The 21,384-nt window shown below is 35.5% G+C and overlaps 5 protein-coding genes across 8 annotated transcripts; 2 read left to right on the top strand and 3 right to left on the bottom strand.

Moving 5' to 3' along the window:
• Window positions 1-6,009: 6,009 nt before the first annotated feature.
• LOC149961334 (methyltransferase-like protein 22) lies at window positions 6,010-7,327 on the top strand. Its single transcript, XM_090176812.1, has 6 exons — window positions 6,010-6,278; window positions 6,343-6,528; window positions 6,592-6,696; window positions 6,767-6,838; window positions 6,903-7,153; window positions 7,212-7,327. Exons 1-6 carry the CDS (start codon window positions 6,083-6,085, stop codon window positions 7,254-7,256), a joined length of 855 nt encoding a protein of 284 aa, XP_090032938.1. The 5' UTR covers window positions 6,010-6,082; the 3' UTR covers window positions 7,257-7,327.
• On the bottom strand, window positions 7,242-11,268 carry Su(z)12 (Polycomb protein Su(z)12). Of its 3 annotated transcripts, none has more exons than XM_090176806.1 (12): window positions 11,118-11,268; window positions 10,886-10,989; window positions 10,643-10,689; window positions 10,439-10,575; window positions 10,321-10,379; window positions 10,015-10,260; window positions 9,765-9,952; window positions 9,310-9,696; window positions 9,091-9,248; window positions 8,817-9,021; window positions 7,885-7,964; window positions 7,242-7,736 (listed from the first exon to the last, which is right to left on the bottom strand). In XM_090176806.1, exons 1-12 carry the CDS (start codon window positions 11,150-11,152, stop codon window positions 7,514-7,516), a joined length of 1,869 nt encoding a protein of 622 aa, XP_090032932.1. In that variant the 5' UTR covers window positions 11,153-11,268; the 3' UTR covers window positions 7,242-7,513. The 3 variants fall into 3 exon arrangements, with proteins under 3 accessions (XP_090032932.1, XP_090032934.1, XP_090032933.1); XM_090176808.1 differs by having other exon boundaries at window positions 9,319-9,696; XM_090176807.1 differs by having other exon boundaries at window positions 10,321-10,376.
• A 60-nt stretch (window positions 11,269-11,328) lies between these two features.
• Window positions 11,329-12,284, top strand: LOC149961332 (uncharacterized). Its single transcript, XM_090176813.1, has 3 exons — window positions 11,329-11,723; window positions 11,794-12,045; window positions 12,103-12,284. The coding sequence occupies exons 1-3, from the start codon at window positions 11,390-11,392 to the stop codon at window positions 12,132-12,134; spliced, it is 618 nt and encodes a 205-aa protein (XP_090032939.1). The 5' UTR covers window positions 11,329-11,389; the 3' UTR covers window positions 12,135-12,284.
• Window positions 12,285-12,583: 299 nt separating this feature from the next.
• On the bottom strand, window positions 12,584-17,531 carry LOC149961331 (UNC93-like protein MFSD11). 2 transcript variants are annotated; one of them, XM_090176810.1, is made up of 11 exons: window positions 16,814-17,531; window positions 16,104-16,162; window positions 15,055-15,245; window positions 14,895-14,991; window positions 14,462-14,626; window positions 14,149-14,180; window positions 13,931-13,996; window positions 13,735-13,860; window positions 13,501-13,672; window positions 13,289-13,424; window positions 12,584-13,192 (listed from the first exon to the last, which is right to left on the bottom strand). In XM_090176810.1, the coding sequence occupies exons 1-11, from the start codon at window positions 16,901-16,903 to the stop codon at window positions 12,977-12,979; spliced, it is 1,350 nt and encodes a 449-aa protein (XP_090032936.1). In that variant the 5' UTR covers window positions 16,904-17,531; the 3' UTR covers window positions 12,584-12,976. The 2 variants fall into 2 exon arrangements, with proteins under 2 accessions (XP_090032936.1, XP_090032937.1); XM_090176811.1 differs by lacking the exon at window positions 16,104-16,162 and having other exon boundaries at window positions 15,055-15,242; window positions 16,973-17,531.
• Window positions 17,532-17,617: 86 nt separating this feature from the next.
• LOC149961330 (FERRY endosomal RAB5 effector complex subunit 3) lies at window positions 17,618-19,654 on the bottom strand. Its single transcript, XM_090176809.1, has 7 exons — window positions 19,478-19,654; window positions 18,977-19,392; window positions 18,792-18,907; window positions 18,628-18,722; window positions 18,488-18,569; window positions 17,950-18,424; window positions 17,618-17,871 (listed from the first exon to the last, which is right to left on the bottom strand). Exons 1-7 carry the CDS (start codon window positions 19,617-19,619, stop codon window positions 17,662-17,664), a joined length of 1,536 nt encoding a protein of 511 aa, XP_090032935.1. The 5' UTR covers window positions 19,620-19,654; the 3' UTR covers window positions 17,618-17,661.
• Between the last annotated feature and the right edge of the window lie 1,730 nt (window positions 19,655-21,384).

The raw sequence follows: 21,384 nt of genomic DNA, 5'->3' as shown, positions 1-21,384 counted from the left end.
AAAATTGGGAGGTTATTTGTCTGATATTGGATTTCAATTCGTGTGATATAAGCTATTGCTTTGTCTAATTTTTAAAGTTTTTTGGTCCTGTTCGATAGTGAACACTAAATCCATCAACATCAATTTCTAAATTGTGTGATTTTGGAGCTGAAAATATTCGATATAATTGAGCAATAACTTGAATAATAACGAATGAACAAACGTTGAATATTAACGGTTCAATAGATTTATTTCTTTTGGTAATACCGTCCAATAGAGTAGTAGCACTCCGCAGCTTCGGCCATGGCCGACATTGTGTGCGCGAATTTTTTATGAATAGGAAAAAGCATGGGTGACGTTGTGTGACTTTAGACAATGAACTGTTAGAGCACCTTATTTCCTTATTTTGATTTCAAGTTACGCTATTAAATTAAATATTCACTACAGGGTCTTAAATTAGTGTTACAATTATGTTTCAAGGTATAATTGAAAGAATAAGTGAAGTAATAATTTTATTTATAATAATAACTGGTTAACAATGTGTTCCATTTAATTCGATAGTTTAGAGGCATTGAGTTGGGAATAAATAGAGGTACAACTAAATCTGACTGGCTCAAGACCAATAGTTCTTTTTATAAAATAACATTGGCCATCTTGTTGAAATGTTGCCTCCCCGCTTCAGCTGTGGATCCGTTTTCTCTCCCACTAAAGAGTTTATGAACTCATTCTTAGGCATTGGCTGAACTATTCCAGGGCAACATTTCGACAAGCTGGGCAAGCGTTAAGACATTTTTTAAAATCAACTATTTCGTTCATTAAGGAGACTTTATGAACTTTATCGTTCTAACGTGGTAGCATCTGTCTCTAGTGGTAGCAACTATATTTCAATTGAATTTTTTCGCGAATCTGATGCGAAATTGAAATGTATGATTACTCGTAACAAACAAATCTTTGAAGTTGTTTAAAAATAATTTTATTCTGTCAACACGATCCTTTTTAACTCAAGTTACGGTGAGTTAGCTAATAATTATTTATTTTTAGCCATTTAACTTTACAAAATATAGATGGCGCTACCGCCTAATTATAAAGATGAATTTACATATATACATGCATACACCCACACTTACATACACCCATACACGCATACATAAAAGGACAAGCTTCAAGACATAGAGTAACCCACTCGCATGAGTGGAAAGCCCTATGGAAGCACATGAAACATCCATCCTAACGGGTCAACTTGTTTTCGAGGCGTGAATAAATATAGTCCGAAGAGCGATGGTGTTGGTTTTACATTTTTTAGAGTATAAACTTACTTTTTTATCTACATATTGTACATTACCTTTAGGCCAACTTGTTTATTTCACGCCTCGGAATCAAGACGTTGCATACGAACAGTGTTAACAAGTTTCGCTGATGCTTCCACTCTATGTGAGTGGTTTACTCTAGGCTTCAAGACTTATAGTTATAGATACGGAAGTTTATATTTTTAGAAAGTAATAATTTATAATGAATTTTAAAAAACATTCGATAAAATGTTTGAAAATCACATCGATTCTATATTAGATGGCACTATTTAAAGGACCAATATTAACTCTGTAAAAACTACATAACGAAATCGCTCTGTAAAAATATCAAGAAAAAGGTAATGCACGTTTCGACCTATTAATTTTGAAATATTTAAACGATTATGTTTTGAAGTGTTAAAAATTAACATTATACTAAATATATTTAAACCTAATTAAGATATGAAGACAATTTTTTAAAAAAATAGGCAACGTTATCAATCGTAAACAATAAAAACTTCGAGATTTTCAAAATAATAGATGGCGCATAAAACTTAAAATTTAATTTCAGTTAAAGTTTGTCAAGTTATATTTAAATTACGATACGTTATATTTACAACTTTTAAAAATCATGTTATCGTATGTTTAATTAGCTTCAATTTTAATTTTGAGGAAATCCATAAAACCGAACCCGTGGAATAGTTCTTTTTATAAAGTAACGTGGCCTTCTTGTTGAAATGTTGCTCTTACGTCACAGTCTCTTACTTTGACAAGCCTACGAGCGCGCGCTACAGTCGCGAGGAATATAGCTTTTTCTAGAGCGCGTGCAAATCGCTCGTGCGAGGAATACACTAATAAAGCTGGGTCTTGTGACGTAAGAGCAACATTTTAACAAGTTGGGCAAGACCACTTTTTATTTTATAAAATCAACTATTAAACCAAATAGAAACTATATTATTTTTGTGAATTTTAAACAATTTGGGTCAAGACCCCGTTTATATTAGCAAACCAAAGACTATATTAGCTATGGCTTCAAAGAATGGCGTGTTCTGCGGAGAAAAGGTTGCCCAAGCATCAGCACCATCAAGTAGTCGCGGAAGGAGTTTTTCGTTAAAAAAACCGCTCCCGACGCCGGTAGGATAGTCTCAAAGACTATATCAGCTATAGCTATATTAACCCATTTCAAGTTCTATAAACCAAAGATAGATGGCAGAGAAGTGCAACTCTTTTAGTTCCTGCCGCGAATACTACGTGGCGCTAGGTGTTAAATTGTCAACCTTTCTACGACACAGAGAAACTGTAAAACACCTTCCATGCGGTCCCTACTTTCTCCTCTAAAAACCAGTTTTCTTGAGAAATCAGACAATACATTTCGGGCGTAAAAGTATCGCCTCCTCCTGTATTGGGTTGGGGTAATGACGGGGGTTAACTCTCAGCTGCGTATATTGGACGCTTCCGAAAACGATTGAACACAATTTTACCCAAAATCGTGTAGAGATAAAAATTTGGATTACTGGTTCCCAAATTGAACAAATTTGTAAATATCGTCCTATGTTGGCACACTGTGTGCAATTTTCTACTTGGTTTGGAACCTTTTTTCTAAGAGTGTACATCAATCGAAGCAATTATGTTGCTTAAAAAACTTTTGTATAAATAATACAAGTTTCTTGAGCAAGCAACTTTGCTGGAGTCTTGACAGGACCCCCGGAACCCAGACATTGTCAAAGGCCCCCTCTATGTCAAGTAGGCTTACCGTAATAACGTGTAAGGTCTATTTCAAGTTTAGAAATAAAACGAATTTTAGTATTTTTAATCCTAAAAGATTGGTTTGTTCATCGCGCCGTTAGCCACTGCCCCGAATGCGATGCGGCAATGCTCTAAGGCGGTTTTCTGGGCGCTGAGAACGATGAAAACGTTTAAGGTAAAATAGCTAGTCCTCAGTAAACAAAACCCCTTTTTGTTCGGCATAAAATAGCTCGTCCTCTGTGAGAAAACGGCACGGAACGCGACGCTAATATCAATTAAAAAGAACAAGACCCCTTTCTTTTCGCTCGGGATAAAATCACTTGTTCTCTGTGAGCAAACGACACTGAACGTGACGCTAATATCAATGAAAAAGAACAAGACCCCTTTTCGCTCGGGATAAAATCACTCGTCCTCTGTGAGCAGCTGCCATTGAACTCTGCGCTGAGAACGATGACAACGAACAAGATCCGCTTTCGTTCGGGACAAGGGCGTATCCAGGATTTTATTTCAGGGGGGGTTTTGAGGGAAAATATCAAGGGGGGGGGTGCTGACGGAAGTTTCACTGATTTTTATTAGGCACCCCCCCCCCCCCAAGTCAATCAGCATTTCGGGGGGGGGTTTGAACCCCCAAACTCCCCCCTTAAATACACCCTTGGTTCGGGATGAACTTCGTTCTCCCCGCCGTGAGCAGCTGCCGGAGAACGCGGCACGTCCTTGCTTAGAGGGAGTTTGCTCTCTGTGGGCGGAGAGAATTTTGCCCGAGCTATATGTCTCTCGCTCAGAGTGAGGACGCTCACGTATTACCGGTCAGAGTTGCTGAATATCTTTGATAACTCACTCAAAAATAAAGTTCATTTTTTAACTCTGAACACTCATTTCTGAACATTGAAATATGAGAATGCCCACCTCTGCTAAAGGCATAGAAATCTCATAGGTAACTAGAATGCTGCCGTGAAACTGACAAATGGGCCAAACGCCGTGGCAGACGATAGCCAGATCTCAGCCAATCAGAGCTCAAAGAGTGGTTCTGTCAAGAATTTAATGTCACCAGAGAGAATGACGTCACCTATCTCCCGCTCAGCCTTGGAAATAACGGTGGTCAGGTGGTCAAAGACCAGTTAATTAATTGCTCAGACCAGTTTATTTATTCAAAATTTGGGGGGTCACCGGTCACAGTGTCCAGTTTATTAATTCGAAATAATAACAAAAAAACAGAAGGTGACCAGTTTAATAATTCCAAATAATAGGAGATGAATTTAAGGTTTATATCAATTTTGATTTCCCTATTCACTGGATTTCTATGTACAGCGACTCCGCTTATTATACCGCCGCGGCCGCACGTCGAGGTTTTATGTAGAGTCCCTTCGCTCGCATCCCTCGAACGAGTCGAACTGTCTAACCCCCCTCTGGCGTCAAACCCTCAATCTTCTAGTCTCGCTTTAACCCGAGTACGGTAGGCCTAGGAGGATTCAAGTGTACCTGGAGAAGAATCCGGGGGGCCACGGGAGAGGCTGCTCAAAGCCTCAAACCCTTGGACATAAAACTACAACGGAGCCATCTAGTGGGGAAAATGTGAACTATGACTACGTGTTTGGTTTATGAACTGGATAAAAAATTATATTTTTATGGCACCTAGAATCGCTACGACAGTTGTCAAAGCAACAATATTTCCCCATAATTAAATTTAAAACTTAACATTCATTGCAACTTTCTTTGAAATTATATAGTTTTCGGACAAATTTCTTCGACGTGGCCTAAGCTAAAAACCGTTAAAGTTCGAAATACTGTCTAGCAGACGAATGTTTTGGTAACTCCTAGGTTACTCTGAAGCTTTGTAGGTGGCGCTAAAAACGTTATGTCCAAGTATTTGACACACCAGGCGACAGCTGTAGCCGAGCCGCGAGGCATTGGTCGGGGATAATACAAATTTCTTCTCCAGGTACACTGGAATCCTCCTAGGGTAGGCTACCTGGCTACGCGGTAACGAACCGGGGACTCTGGAGTTACGGGGCCTAGAGAAAGATAGATAATACGGTAAATTACGAGGGTCTTCTAGGTAGTAGTCTTAGGTGATTTGGTACTATATTGTACTATTCTTGTGGTACTCATAAAATAAAGTTAACTATTGTGAATACGTGTAAAGTTATTGTTACCAACATAATTTAACTTCTAAACATGTAGTATAGGTTTTTTTAGGCTTATAAAGGACATTAGAACATTTTATATAAGACCAGTTTAATAATTCATAGGCTAGGGGGTCACTGGTCACAGGGACCAGTTTAATAATTCATATGCTAGGGGGTCACTGGTCATAAGGACCAGTTTTTAAAAAAAACTTATTTCCAAGGCTGCTCCCGCTATAGTAGCGGATCCAAGGACTCAAGCTCGGCTGTAGGCGGCAGCATTCTAGTTACCTATGAGATTTCTATGACTAAAGGTGGATGCACACATAGCCTTCGCGCGTATGTGTGTTTGGGCGTAGCCTCCGTTATTAACATAGAGGAATAGCCCTGGAGTGGTATTGATAGTTCTGATTGGGCTAAGCACTGACATTCCTCTTCAGAAATCGCGTAAAGGGGATATGTAGAAACGGGGGGGGGGTATGTCGAGGTAGACTTTTACCTATTCATACATTCCAACAAAGGCAGCGCGATCATGGCGCGATCTACCGGTTAGGGTTTGAATTCTTTAAAAAGTCTACCTTGACTTTCCCCTCCTTTTTCCCCGCCTCGAACTGGCACTACGCTGTCGGATTTAGCGCCTTCTTTCCTTTCCCCTCCTCTACTATTCCTCCATGGTTATTAATAACGGAGGCTACGGTTTGGGCCTTAAGACTATTTCGCATCAGATTCGCCAAAAAATTCAATTGCAATATAGTTTCCACCACTAGAGACAGATGCCGCCACGGTAGAACGATAAAATTGGTCCTGCGCCAGCCAGATTTAGTTGTACCTCTTAGCCTCTATTTATTCCCAACTCAATGAATCTTCTTTAATAATAATTTTATTACGGAACGGAGAGAGTTGAAAGACCACAAATATTCGGCGGGAAAATTCAAAGAGACTATTTAAATGTCGTCAGAACCTGAAGAAATATTTCTATCAGATGTTCACATAAATATCCCCGAAAAAATTGCTGAAAATAGCAGCTATGTATCTCGATTTCAGTTTGTAATCTCAGAGCTGTTAACTATGGAAAATAAGCCTGTTTATGACGATGATGACGATTTAATAACGAATAGAGAAAGATATGAAGTTGTTGAAATAGGTTTGAAAATAATGATATAACTCAATTGCTTTAAGATTAAAACTGAATACTTGCAATTCAATAGAGCATTATATGGCTACGCCAATTTCTAACGTTGGTTTGCAAGTTTGGAGAGGAGCTCTACTACTGTCGGATTTTATTCTATCAAATTCCGATTTGTTTTGGGATGAAACAGTATTAGAACTTGGTGCAGGAACAGGGTTGTGTAGCATCATCACATCACGTTACGCTAAAAGGATCATAGTAACAGGTTATACTGCTCTTCTCAATAATATTGAAAAACGTTACTAAAAATGCGCTAATAACTTCATAGATTATGATGATAAAATTAATGAATTATGCATAAGGAATATAGTGAGAAATAGTGATATGATTAAAGCAACTACAACTATTCAAAATTTAGATTGGTTCAAACATGGTGAAGTAGTAATAATAGTAATTTATAAACTTTATGATCTCAAATTTTTCATGAAATGGTTATTTTTTAGAGTTTCAATGGGACTTAAGTAAAGAAAACTTTAAATTATTAGAGGGAACTTCTGTGATAATAGCAGCCGATGGTAAGATTAGCTTTAATGCTTAGCCCTCAAGACGTTGAATTCATATGAACTATAATTTCCCTAGTTATATACAATGACAACTTAACAGATGCATTTTTTAAAACTTTGGAACGTTTGATTGAACTTTTACCTATAAAATCAATTTATCTCTCAATGGAAAAAAGATTGAACTTCACAATAGAAGATCTAAATGTGTCATGTCCAGCTTACAATCATTTTAAAAGCCATATAACCTCAGAAAAGTGGAAAAGTATCACATCAAATGAAATGATTAACTTCAAACAAGCATTTGATTATGATAGAGTCCCTCAACTTGTAAGATTTTTAAAAAAAATTAAGAAAAAAAGTTTTTTAAATTAATTTTTTTTAATAGGAACTGTGGACAATCAAACCACAAAACGTCACACTAAACATTTAACTTTTTTAATGACTATTTTAGATCTTGGTCATTATTCCACATTTACTAAACCCAATTGAGGATAATTTTTTAATGTTTCTTGGGGGGTTTTTTTTTTTAAATACAGTGTAACAAAAGAAAAGAGGGAAGAAACATTTTAACGGAAAGTTAAAATTCATTTCTTTCCGAATATTACCTGTCATAATTAAATGTTCATGGCAGTGAATTTCTGTTGTTTCATACATATCCAATATACGCTAATGCTACGACTCCTTTAGTTACGATCCCTCAGCATTTTTTTTATTTTGCTTGTACTCTGATACTAATTTTTGAAGCTGACAAACGGTGTTGAAGACTACGGAAGCACCAATTAAGCCAAAATCAAATAGATTGGTCAGGTGCAATACAAAGTTTCGACAAAGGCTGTTTTGTATGAGATGTTCCCCATGTTGTTCTATAAACATACTGCAAGCCAATGGAATTTGGCAATCACCAACGAATCTGAAATTTTTGTTTCCAATATAAAATCAATGGATTTGGATAGAAGCAAAAGATTTGTGTATGTTGTGATATTTAGTCATAGAAAGGACTTTGGAAAGCCTTGTAAGTCTTCATTTGTAACAATATAAGTAAAACCCATATATCTCACCCAAACTTCATTATATGTAAATTCCACAACTTCATCAGTTCTTTTTCACCTTCATTTACATCAGTGAACTCGTCAATCATCTATTGTAAACAAAATTGGACAAGAACAAAATTTCAAACTAAGACTAATTCTACTTTGGCCAAACTTACAAGTTGCGTTTTAACTCGCAACCGTCTATTTAAACAAAATGCAAAAAATTAGGCATGTGAGAGTACTTGATTTCATTCAAATACTCGGCTAGAAAAGCCTTAGTTGAAAAGCTCAAAAATGATTCGAGAACTCAAAACTATTATTATTACCAAAGCACTACTCGCGAGCATTTAAAAATGACGGAAAAGCTACTACAGTCCTTGCTGTTTCTGATTGGTCACTAATTTTAAAAATAGAAAATGAAAACGAAACCATAAGTTACATAATGTAGGGTACCCTAGCTGTTTATTGGCAGTTGTTTGGCCACTATTTTCTTGTTGTAATCCCTTGTATGGACAGTTATTAATTTAAACTTCACAAATATGGCTTCAAATAGATGTAAAAACTCTAGCAGTAAATATTCTTTTAATCAAGAAATAGTAAAACCTAGTGATGAAAGTGAAGATTCTAGTTTAAATGATTCCTCATCTGATGCAAGTACAAGTTCTGATGAAATCTAGCCCAGTGGCTAATTATTCCAGTACTTGAAACCCCCTATTTAAGCTAAGTCTAATTATTAGAGTACTCTAAACCACTTTTTAAGCTAAGCCCGATTATTTGAGTACTCTAAACCACTTTCTAAGCTAAGCCTAAAAGCTCGATAAAATTTTAAAGCTTGGCTAGATACTCGAAAAACTGAAATTTTTCACACTCGAAGCTTGGCTCGAAAACCAAAAATCAAGGCCCACACATGCCTACCAAAAATCCTTCAAAAAAATAAGAAGCTACAAACACCCTCTTACGTGTTGAGTTTTGACCCTCAACCACATTGGGTCATTCTCTCCCTCACTATCAATATCTATCTCCTGAGGTTGTATCGGTTGGCAGGTCCACGTGTGATAATACAGGCGATTATGTCCAAAGACTGCGTAAGGCCTCGAAACTAGCAAGTCAGTGTCATCAGGTTCCAAGAATTCCGATAGACTAGGAATAGGGTTATGTTTTGGCCTAGAGTAAAGTTAAACCCAGGATTTATACCTAGAACATTTGATTGGCAGTATAAGCTTTGGTTATTACCTGCAAACCATAATCTCTGTTACAGGCATTCGACGAACGGGTCCTAATCTACTGAAGGCAAAACCAGTGTGTGCGTGAAGTTCCTGAGGGTTTCCCGCATAGCTGCCATCATAACACTCGTTAATAGACACATCAATCCTAGCTCCCCTTGGATGAGGCTATAAATCACCAAAGTTAATAAACAACCAAAAATGATCAAATGTACAATATATCCCAAACCAAACAGACCACGTAGGTGAAAGTAAATCGTCCGTGACAAAGCTTCAAATGCTTGAGCAAGGAGTAAAGGCGATGGCAGTTGAGAGAGCACCAAGGACAGTGTAGGTCATCTCTCGCTTCTGTCTGTTGTCTTGTGTTGTTATTGTACAGAAATTGATAGAAAATACGTTGTCTTCTTTTCTGGTTGCCATTCCCCTTTTCCAAATCACAGTTTAAGCCATTTTTATGAGCATTTCCATCTCTCATTTTGCAAACAGTCAATGATTCGTTTATCAGAGATTTGGGTGGAGAAACTGGTCCACTTTGAATGGTACTACTCCAAGATAAGTGAAACGTTACGAGTGGACCATTTTTAAACACGTCAAATGGTCCACCAGCTTGTTCTTCCTTAAAAATCGAAATTAAGTTTCAGACAAACTTGTCGTTTATCACCTGTTGATGTAAATGATCATTACCGTCCTACTATCGAAAAATGTTTCCCACGAAGACATTTTTCTAGTTGGTGTTGTGGTATAATCCCGCAGAATCAACTGATATTCACCATCGGTTAAAAGACATCTTTGCAATTTATCATAGACGACGAGTTCAGCTCCATATGTAGGACCATCTACCTTAGTTTTCTTCTTTTTGGCTGGGGGTTCCTCTGTTTGATAAACATTTCATGTTAATCTTGGAGGTTAAGTGTCCAATTGTAATTGAAATTACCAGAGCTTGTAGTTTGATCAAATACCGTAATGAGCAGAATGTATGATTTGACTAGGTGGCCATTGGACAGGGTAAAGTTATCATTTGGAATGGATAAAGCCATAACTGTATTTGGAGGGCTTTCTGGATTTTTAGGTACTTCGCATTTGCCCACTGACATTTGTAGCACAGGTGACAACGCATCTTTTCTTTTCTTATGGCATATTTTTAATAAAATAGCTTCAACAGTCACAGATCCATTTGATTCTAAATGTTTGCAAATAATTATATATCTTCACACTCAAAAATACAAATAGGAAATGCTACCTTTGACTGAATTATCGAAATAACCAGTAAATGTTAATGTCATATGTCCGGATGGCCTGCTAAAGATATTTACGTTATATTCACAAATACAACAAGAATTTTCCCAATAATCCATAACCTCTCAAACTCTGCAACTTTAGCTAGTTGGGCTTCCATTTTTGGAAGGAGATCGGATGTTTTAAAGTTTTTTCGTTTTGCATTATTTCGAGACATTCTGTGTTTCATATATGTTAAATTACGATTTAAAAAAATTGGCTGAAAAGTGAAACTATGAATTAAATTTCATACTTAAATATCCTGATAAATTGGTTTTAAATCTTACAGAAACTAAATGCCTCGTCCGTAGATAACGGTAAATTTGTGTAGGTTCTGCAAAATGTAATGAGGTAATATAAATATTTCATTATACTAATTAAGAGCGGAATGAACAAAGAGATAAAATAATAGGCATAGGCCTAACATTTTCATTTTGTGCATTATTTTAATGAGACAAGTGTTAGACTTTTGGCGCATTGTTTTAATGAGACAAGTGTTAGACTTTTGCAAACCGCCAAGGCCCACTAACTTTCAAATGCTTGCAGAAAGAGCTCATGGTCGCAAATTTGATCACATCTTTGAACTTTTTGATCCATGGAATCTCTTTTCTTGGGAGGCATTTTTTTAAAGTTTCTGTTAATTAGTTTATAGTAAATTAATAACTAAATTAAAAATAATAAAAACCCGAAACACACGCGTTTCAGGAGCCATTCATTTCCAAATAGACGCCGCTTAAAATTTTCGCGGGAAACAAAACTCACTCTGAAAACTTTTTCGAAGTGTAACGCCGTTTCATTTCTTCCAAAGACTGGTTTAGGAACGACTAACCTTCACTTCACCGTCAACCAAGCAAAATAATGAACTGTTCAGAATTTTTTAATAACCGTTCCTAAACTAAATTACAAGTAGATCTATTTTGTTTACTTTACACCCATTTCTCTACAAACCTTGCTTTACACCTACATTAAAAAAACCAGCGTGGGTAGTTTTGAATGTCGCGTTTCCCGTTATTTCTTTTGTCTTGTTTTAATAAATGTGCAATAAAATGAATGAACAAAACGTAGTTAAACTAAGGAAAATGCATTCCAAATTGATCAAAGAAGTTAAAACTAGAGACATTCTCCCAACTTTAGTTGAAAATGGGCACATAAACTCAGACGATTTCAACTCCATCAAAAGATTATCAGCTGAAAGCGATCGAATGGAAGCTTTGTTATTTTTATTAACTGATAACAAAAATGATGAAGCTTTTAACTCATTTTCTAGCGCTCTTAAAGATAGTTATTCGTGGTTAGACGAGGAATTACAAAACATAACTGTCACACCTGCAGATATAACTAAATACACTGATGACTGGAAAAAACAATGCATGTTATTAGTACCTTTTTTTTAAAGCATGATTGTTTCAGTATAAACCTAACTTTATTTCTTTTTTAGGTATTAAGCCTGAAATGATAGACTTAATGAGAAACAACACAAATCTTGTGAGAAAGTGGCAAACTTTAGCACATGCCTTGGGTTTAACAACTCATTGTCCATCTATAATGATGCAAGCTACTTTTTACATGCAAGATTTGGATGAATGTCTTCGCCATGTTATCATGAAATGGTCCTCAACTCTCGGTGATAAAGCTACTATTGGTGCCTTACTTAATGCCTTGCGCAAAGAACAATTCAATGACATTGCAGGTAGTAGAAACCCTAAATTTCTAAAATGTATATTCTATTAAAAAAATTTATCTTTAGATCAACTGGAAAATTCTTACAAAAACTTTTAAAAAACCTTCAGTTATACATTTTTAACTTTTTAATTTTTTTAATAAGTACTTTTTGTACTAAACCATTCATTTCATTCATTAACATCAACATAAAAAAGTTACAATCAGTATTTTATGTATTTTTAAAGTTTATAATAATAAATGTTGAAAACAATTTTTGACTAGCAACGTCAGAACGTCACCTATTTTTGGCAAATCCATATTTCATTGGTATTTAAATTGATATTTTTTTCATTTTGGCAAACTAGGGCATTGTAGCCTTACAACTCCGTGTGACAAATTGGGGATTTGGAAATATAGAGTATATATATATATATAAAGATATAATAATCAAACCGAATAATGTTTTCTTAAATGTGACAAACTGGACAATACTAGTAGCTCCAATCAATAAATAGGTATAAAGTTTAATATAAAAATTTGAACTGCGGAATGTTGGTAGTACTGCTCAAATGGAAAAAAATTCATGTCGTCACTTAATTTCACTGGTCATAAACATCATAAAAATTGGTTAAGTCTTAATGCATTATCCGAAATCAATTAGGCCTTGGTTTAACCCTTAGTAAATCGATTAAGCCTTGGTATAATTAACCTGAGACCTGTCAACTGTCAGTTAAAACTGGGAATAAATCATTAATTGTAATGTATTTCAAGTATAAGAGAAATTTCAAATAACAGTTTCAAAGAATGTAGTTGGCACAAATTAAAAATTTTAAAAGTTCAGGAAGATTTAAATTGGTTGTGTAAAAACTTTGGTCTGTTGATATTACACATTGGTATGTGTAATTATACAATAACCTTGTGACTTGTTTAAAAAAATTGATTAAAACTATAAAGACATCTTAATAGCGATCATCAGAATTATTGACACTACTTTTTGGAACACCATTTTTAGCATCCAATTGGTCTTCATTTTGTTCCAGTACTTTACGATGAGCCTTCCACTCAACTTGGAAGAAAGCCAGAGTACCGATCGTCCCCAAAATAACCATTACTAGCAAATGATACGGAAGAATTATTTGATCTGAATAGAAGAAGGCAACAGCAGCTGCTAAAGACTGTTCAAACATGAAATATATTCAGTTTTTTTGTAAAGAAATTTCCAATGCATGCAGTAGAATTCGTTCTAATAAAAGCAATAAACTATTAATTACCTGTACAAATTTGAACAGCGCAAAAGCAGGAGCACTATCTTCGGAATAAACTGTACCCAAAATGGAATACAGTTGAGTGTTGAAACAAGAATCCCCAAATCCAAGGAAGAAACTACAAACCAACGCTAAATAGATACTGAAACAGAAAGGAGTACCACTATTTACAAACACAACCATAATAAACAAAATGAACAAATGCAAACGCATATTACTTGCTAGGCCTGATATAAGTATTTTGCAGAGTATCAATAATAGGTGATGAATCGGGTAGATTTAAGAATATTAGGAAGAAAGCCACAATATGGAAAATGTATCCTAAAAGAACAATAGGATCTCGACCATATCTGATAGTTTTTTTTCCCAAGAGGCCAAATACAGCTCCGCCTTCAAAATATTTAGATTTTTAGCTATCATCTTGAAAATATGGTGATAATAATAATTCTTACCCAAGATTTCGCCACAACCTATCAACATTCCAGAAATACCAGCGTATTTGCTTGAATCGGAACCTAGTTGTTTGGAATGACCTAAACACGCCCCATACACACCGCTGAAGAATGACAACTCAACACCTAAGCAAAAAGGCAGTTATATATTACAATTCTTGGAAAATTATGTTCATTAATCTTATAAAATACAAACCTGTATACGCAAACGTCAAACTAAGTAGAAGCATTTCTTTAGTTTTGAATAATTTGATTGCATTTACTGTAAAAAAAGTAGAAATTCATAATAACAGATCAAATCACCCATTGGTGACATAAGTTCGTGATAGATTCCCACTTAGTAACAAAGATTTAAGGAAACTTTTAGGCTTAGGTTTAGGTTTCTTAAAATCATTTTATTTAAAAATAACTTACAAAATGCAGTTTTAGGACTTGGTGCTATGGAACTGTGAAAAAGAGAATTTTCATTAATAAAACAGTTAAGATAACAGTATATTAATTATCCACTATAAATGCATGCGATAACATATGACAGGCAAAAATACCTTCGTATAAGGGGAGTAAGAGTTTCAACCTCAATGCTGCTTGAAAGTTTTAAAGTATAAACATATAATTTAGCCACCTTCACCAAACAAAACAAAGACGATTAAACGTGAAAAGGCAGAAACTTGAAAAGTCGATTTAACAGTTTTTTTTAAGAAGTTAGAAATGATAAAGCAAAACTTACTCTTCATCTATTACATCACGTCCCCCGCCTCGTAAAATTAAAAGGCAGAGCAGTCCCACTATGCCAACTCCCAATAAGACTCCAAAAACCATTAACCTCGTCTCTGAATGAATTTTTGTTAGGCCTTCAAATTTGAAGTAAACAAACAAATTTCCAAATAGTAAACTATTTAGGAGTCAAAAAAACTAGTTGTCAAATTATTACTGAAATGAGTAATTATTATTATAGAGATATTCAAAAATGGTTGGATAAAAAGCTTGATCGCCGACAGTCAACCAAACATATCAGACTTTAACTTATGGAGATTCAAAAATAAATTGTTACTCCATTATGTAAATAAGATAAGATGAGCGTTTAAACTTAAAAAATTAATTAGGTTATTAGAGCTGCAAGTTATTATCCAACCAATATATATAATCCTTCCAGTTCATACCTGCACTGTAACATGGCCCAAAAAATACCACTATTTCGTGCCATGGTGTCAGAATCAGAATTTACTGTTAAAAATGTCCCTTGACCAGTCCATATTACTAAATATCAATTTATCTTAACTTTAATAAATAAAAAATGAACTAAAAAATATTTTATCTTACAAGCTGCTCCTAATCCAATAATAACAGATCCCAAGTAAAGACCCCATACCATAGGATACAGAAAGTTTGCGATAAAAATTGCGTACGTTATACCGCCAATAAACATGGCCAATTTTGGTCCCGTGTAGACCAAAACTGATGGGGATAGCCAATTGGCAATACCCAAAACTGCATATATGATAGCCAGACTATAAATTGATGAAAACAAATTATTAATTTTAAAGATTTGAATAGGTTAAATTTAATTAAAAATGTATTTCATTTCATTGGAATATTTCGCGGCTAAAATACAAATAGGTAGATTTCTCATCAAGTTACCGAAGTATTTGTGAATCAACAACCACTTCGACAGGGTTCGTACAAAATTTCCGGAATTAAATTCCCTGACATTTCCAGGTTTTACCCGACTAAATTGCCAAATTTCCCTGACCGTTTTTGTAGAATAAATGTATGTTTTGAGGTATAATCTTAAAAAATGTTAATTATGTATTTTTAATACATTATTCAAAAATTTGCTTTTGGGGTCATTTTAAAATTCCTTTGCTATTTCGGACCATTTTAAATTTCCCTGACTATTCCCTGACCATTGGGAACATTTTCAAATTCCCTGACTTTTCCAGGTTTTCCAGGTCGTGTACGAACCCTGTTCGATGAAATTTCTTGTAAATGCATAGCAAAATTCAATAAATATGAACTAACCAAATTACAAATATAGAGTTTAAAGAATATTTAAATTCAGTGCTTGGGAAATTGATAATGCTTAATAAATTGACCTATTTTAATTATGCCATTTTATTCCTGTTATCATATTGCAACCCACAAAAAAACCCCAGTCTAGTTTGTTAAAAGAGAATGTTTAGGTCAATTGGGTGTTATCAGTGGTATTTTTATGAAACAAAGTTGTGAAGAGGTTCTGAGAGTGAAAAGTTTTTATCTAAAACACTTTTGGGTGTAAAGAAATCGGACATAACAGTGTCAATCAATGAAACGAGATAACGTTTTAATCAAATGTGTCACATTTTGTAAATATACAGACAAAAACTCCCCTGATATAGGCATTGCCTGTATAGCTAGGATCTTCATCTTTGATTCCATCAAGAACTAAATTCTTTGAAACAAATTAAAATGCAATCAATATTTTTTACAGAAAAAAAAAGATCCACATAGACACCTGTCAAACTTGTTACTATAACTGGGCTGTAGTTTCTTTTTAATAAAAAAATTTGAGGTTTAAATAGGTCACCTAAGCTGGTTACCATTATACAAAAAAAACTAGACTTATGTTACATTATCCCTCAAATAAGAAGTGCTTAAATAGAGCAAATTAAAAATCTCAAATCAGGTATCATATTTTATAAAAACTGGTTTTCTTCCATGAAATTTGCGTACTGATTAATATATATTAACACGCATTTAATGTTTGCCCATTTACGTAAAACCAAAACCATAGGTCATACCACAATCATAGTATTATTGATAAGATTATCTTAAAAATAAGGGCAAAAGTTAGCAATATCATGCAATCTGCACCCAATTATCTATAACGTGCTATTGATATTTCCTTCTCTAATAATTAATCAATCTCTTGCTTAGAGAAATAATTACATTAGTAGGTAAAAGTAAAATACAATAGCAGCTGTAGCTGCTTTTACCCATAATAGAAAATTACAACAGCTGTGATTAACAAACCATGGAAGGGTAATGTGAAATATAAATATAAATGTCTTCTACTGTCAAATTCAAATAAAATCACACTTACTTCTATTATTCCGCACGTTTGAAAGGCAGTAAATATCAACATAAATGATAGTCCCAGGAACAGCACATTAAACAATTTTTTATCAAACATATTTAAGTTTTGACCCGCAAAACTTATTTAAAATTATATATTAAAACAAAATAAAACAAATTGACTAACCAAGGCTTAAAATTAAACTTATTAACTTTTTCGTGGTTGTAATTAAAGGAACTTGAAACTTTTCGCATAACAAAAACGCTGAAATTAGTAAATTACTACATAAAAACTTTTGAAAAGATACAAACGAAAACGATTTAAAACGCGGGCATGCGGAAAAACACGTTTTGGTAAACCGCCCCCAAGACAAATAAAATCGACTGAAACGAGCAGACACCCCAGAATGAATGTTCACCAATCACGTTTTTCGAGAACCACACCACGCCTCCCAGTCGTCCCAAACTTTACGTAATTTTACTGACATCTCGCGGCTGAAGCTGAAAGTTTTACTTTTGAAAATAATTCCATCTAGCAGCAGCTACGGCCAACCAATTCGTAGAAGTTTCTATGTTAACCTACGAGCAAAAGATATCTATATGAGTTGAGCGCAAATATCGGTTTATTTTTTTTAGAATAGTTTTTGCATTGAAACCAATTTAAAAAACAGTATGAGTTCAGCGCCACGATCGTTATACCAGGAAAATCCTTGTTCGCTGAATTTCGGCGAATGGTTTGGCCGCTATGGCGCGATATCAAAGTTAGCCGTGCTGCAGCTAACTTGGTAACCTTAAAAATTTTAGATATAAAATGAATACTTTCAAGCATTGAAGTTAATGCACATAATTTATAAATTTATTATGTAACGGAACTTTTTAATTTAAAACAAGTGGATTTGAAACGCGGAATATTAGGGGGAGCATTGTTAATAGATTAATGAAAAAATCTTCGGATACTCCCTTAGGGACAATAAACTGAACAGTTCTAGTTTCTTCTCCAGTTAAAGAAGCCATTTCTATCATAAAACCTTTGATACATTTAAATACAAGCTCAGCTCTTTTTAGACACCAAGGAATCGTCATTTCCTGCAGAAAAATTAAAAAGATACCAATTAATGTTAAATGGATAAAAGATCATAAAACCTAAAAATTATATGAAAATACCTCTGCCATTTCTTGCGCCAGCAACAAAGGCAAAGATATAGCGCAAACATCCCATTCATGAGCTACTCGTAATATTTGTCTTAGACCCAATATTACAGGGTGCCTTGAGTTTATATCTGATGAAAGTAACGAATCATCCGACACCAAATGAAATACAACATGCACTTCTGCTAAATTAGAATGTCGGGTGATGTAAAAATCACCGGGTTTTAAGAAAGTAGAGCTTTTTCCTCCTCGCTCCGCTTCTTTTTTCTTGGCCCTTGAAGATTGACTAGCTAATGTTTCAATGTGACTCATTTGTTCTTCTAAATCGGGAAAATGAAGCTCTGTGGATTGTTGACACACTTTAGCAAACTCCCTTTTAATCCCCGTGTATGAATTGATTCGATTATCCACTAACAGCACTAAACCAGTTAATGAGTTAGAGTAAAGCGACATAGCTGTCTGCACTCTCTGAGGTTGCAAAACTAAGTTTCTGCAACAAATGAAAAAATTATTACTTACAAGGTATTAAGAACTAAGCAAATAATAAACCTACTCTGAGAAAGATTTATGTCTACAGAAATCAAGTACATCAGCAGAAAGGAGTCTTAAATTATGAGTTACTTTTAACTGGGATCCTGAAAAGGTTTATTAGAATGTTAATCACAAACTTAATTTTTCGGAGTAACACTATACCTAAATGAATTGTGAACGATTCTTCTAATTTTTTTTGCTGTGGTATCCAGGCATCTTCAAGAGTTTGTCGCTCTGAATACTCAGACTGGTATGACCTCAAGTGTTAATAACACAAAAACGAGTTAGTTCTGCACAAAAACAAAAGAATAACTTCAAGAAATTACAATTGTAAAGAACCACTCTTGTAATCTTCATAAACTTTTGTAACCCATTCATGAAACTCTTTCTTTTGAAGTTTTTTCAAGTCTCCAATTTTAACATTCCAGCCTTCAAGTACTTTCTGAAATCAGTAATAGGTGGTTTTCATGCACTGTACCTATTGAGAGCGGTTATTCCATCTGTTGCTTACCTGTGATTCTTGAAAATGCATAGCTGCCAGATCATTTATTTCCTTATCTGTTACACTGATGCTGACTTTGGCTACAGCTTCTTCCATTTCATCAGATTGTCTTTTCTGTATTTCAGCTAAAGCTTCGTCACGTTCCCTCACTAGTTCTTCAATAAATAAGGCTCTTGTGCGCTCTAAATTCAACATGGTTTCCAAGGCCGGCGAGTGAATTAAACTGTGGTACATGCCAGCAAACGATGGAGTTATATCATCTTCTGGGACATCAGTTTGGTTGTATGCGGCCCATTCCTCCTCGAATTTTTCACTCCACATTTCAATAAGTTGATCTTCAGTTAAATCAGATTGAAAATTTTCATCGTCATTATAGTATTTTTCTGTTTCTGCCTCGCAAAATTCACGTAATTGCTGGAAAACATCTATATCAAAATATATGTAGGGGGTGGTTTCTGGTTTGACATCCTTAAGTACCAAGGCTTAATTAAAAAAAATTTAAAACCTTACCTATCCTAGAGTAAAAAGGTATCCTATTTTGTTTAATTATTCGACAAGCGATTTCATTAGTATGTTCTGTTACCGGAATTTTAACATCTGCAGTTACAGCTAAATTATTTTTACCAGTAAACTTAAAATTTACATCAGTCATGATTTATTTGGAGGAAAGATAAAAATCGTCTGCTGCATTTGACGGATTTTGAAATGGCGTTTTAGCGCGTGACACTTGTTCAAAGGTTCAAAGGTTTTTTATTCGCTCGTACTCTGCTCGTACAAAGTACACCCTTTTGTAACAGGGCGGCTCCAATGGGAGCTCAGCATTAATTATACAATAATACACTAGTAATAAAAATAAAAGGTAATGGTAATGGAAAATTAACCAGGAAAACGTAAACAGGAAAAAGTAATATACAACGTTATGTAATAAATTTTAGGGGGAAGTACTATGTAGACCGGGAAACAGAGAAGTTAGGGTAGTCAAATAAGTTAATTTTTCTTCTTCTGCCAAGTCTCTAACACCTTTTGGATCACCTCGAAGTCCCAAACATCCCCTGCAAGACCAAGAATATTTTCCAAGGGGCACCCAAAATGCTCTGCCCACCAGCTGTTACACGCTTGGTCAATTTCCGTTTCTGGGCATTCTAGGAGAACATGGTAAACATCCTCATTCACTTGACCACATAGCTTACAAAGCGGGGATAAGGCTTCGGAACCCAATAATTCCACTTGACGTTCCCTGGTTAGTAGGGCACCCGTTCGAGCTTGAAAGAGTAAACCGCTGCCCCACGACCCAGTATAACATGCCTCTTTCATCGGTTTTTCTTTAGCTTTGTAATAGCCGAGGCTTGTTTTCTGACGTACTTGGGACTTCCATGATATCAGTGCGGCTTCCTGTACCTCTTTCTCCACACATGTTACCCATTCCTTATAAGAGGTAGCCTTGTCTCTCTTTGAGCTCAGACATAATTGCCGGTCCACTCTTTCTATTGCTCGAGACCAGTCCGTTTTAGAGCCATTGTCTCGAATGTATGTGTATACTTTCTTAGCTATCCTTCTAGCATCCATAAATTTGAGGCGTCCGAGAAATTTCAATTTGCTGCGAGCTTCTCTGGTTGCCATTGTACTCCATCCCATCTCACCATCTATAGCGGCATTAGCCGCAAATGGGCCTGCATTTAGAGCCGTTCTGCCTACCGCTCTCTGGCATCTCTCCAGCCTCTCCCTAGTCATGGCTGAATAACAAATGACCTCGTTTGCATACGTCATTGCTGGTACGGCTACACTCTTCCAAAGTGTACGGCTGACCGAGTATTTGTTGTAGGACTGCTCGGCTAGGTTACGAACTACCCACCGCATCGCGTTTCCCTTTCCAGCCACTATCTTTTCCGTGGTACTCAAAAAAGGACCAGTACTATCAATGGTAATGCCCAGGTATTTGTACTTGTTCACCTTCTCCATTGGCTTCCCGTCGAGAAGGTACGACCACTCATCAACAGGCTGTGTAGAAAAGGACATTGTATTTGACTTATCCATGCTAAATAGTAAGTTCCTACACTTGGCAAAGGCCGAACAAATGTCAAGTAGCTTCTGCAGGTCGTCAGGGTGTTTTGCGAAGAGTACAATGTCGTCCGCATAAAAAAGGCAAGACACACAGAGGTCCTTATTTTTTGGAGGATACCCAGGAAGTTTAGCTCCATACCCAGAAACTTGTAGTGACTGGGCTAGGTCATCAAGGTATACTGTGAACAGGGTGGGAGATAACGGGCAGCCTTGGCGTAAACCAACCCTACTCGATAATTCAGTCGTCGCAATCCCCTCCAGATAGTATGTGTAGTTACATTCCTTGTACAGACTCTCAATTTCTGATCTCAGGGTAATAGGAATAGCCTTGGAGGAAAGACATTCCCACAGTTTAG

The sequence above is a fragment of the Leiobunum rupestre genome, chromosome 1 (assembly GCF_980474605.1).
Source record: "Leiobunum rupestre chromosome 1, qqLeiRupe1.1.hap1, whole genome shotgun sequence".
Taxonomy (NCBI): domain Eukaryota; kingdom Metazoa; phylum Arthropoda; class Arachnida; order Opiliones; family Sclerosomatidae; genus Leiobunum; species Leiobunum rupestre.
Note: the sequence above shows the minus strand (reverse complement) of the source record. Positions and strands in the feature narration are given on the sequence as shown.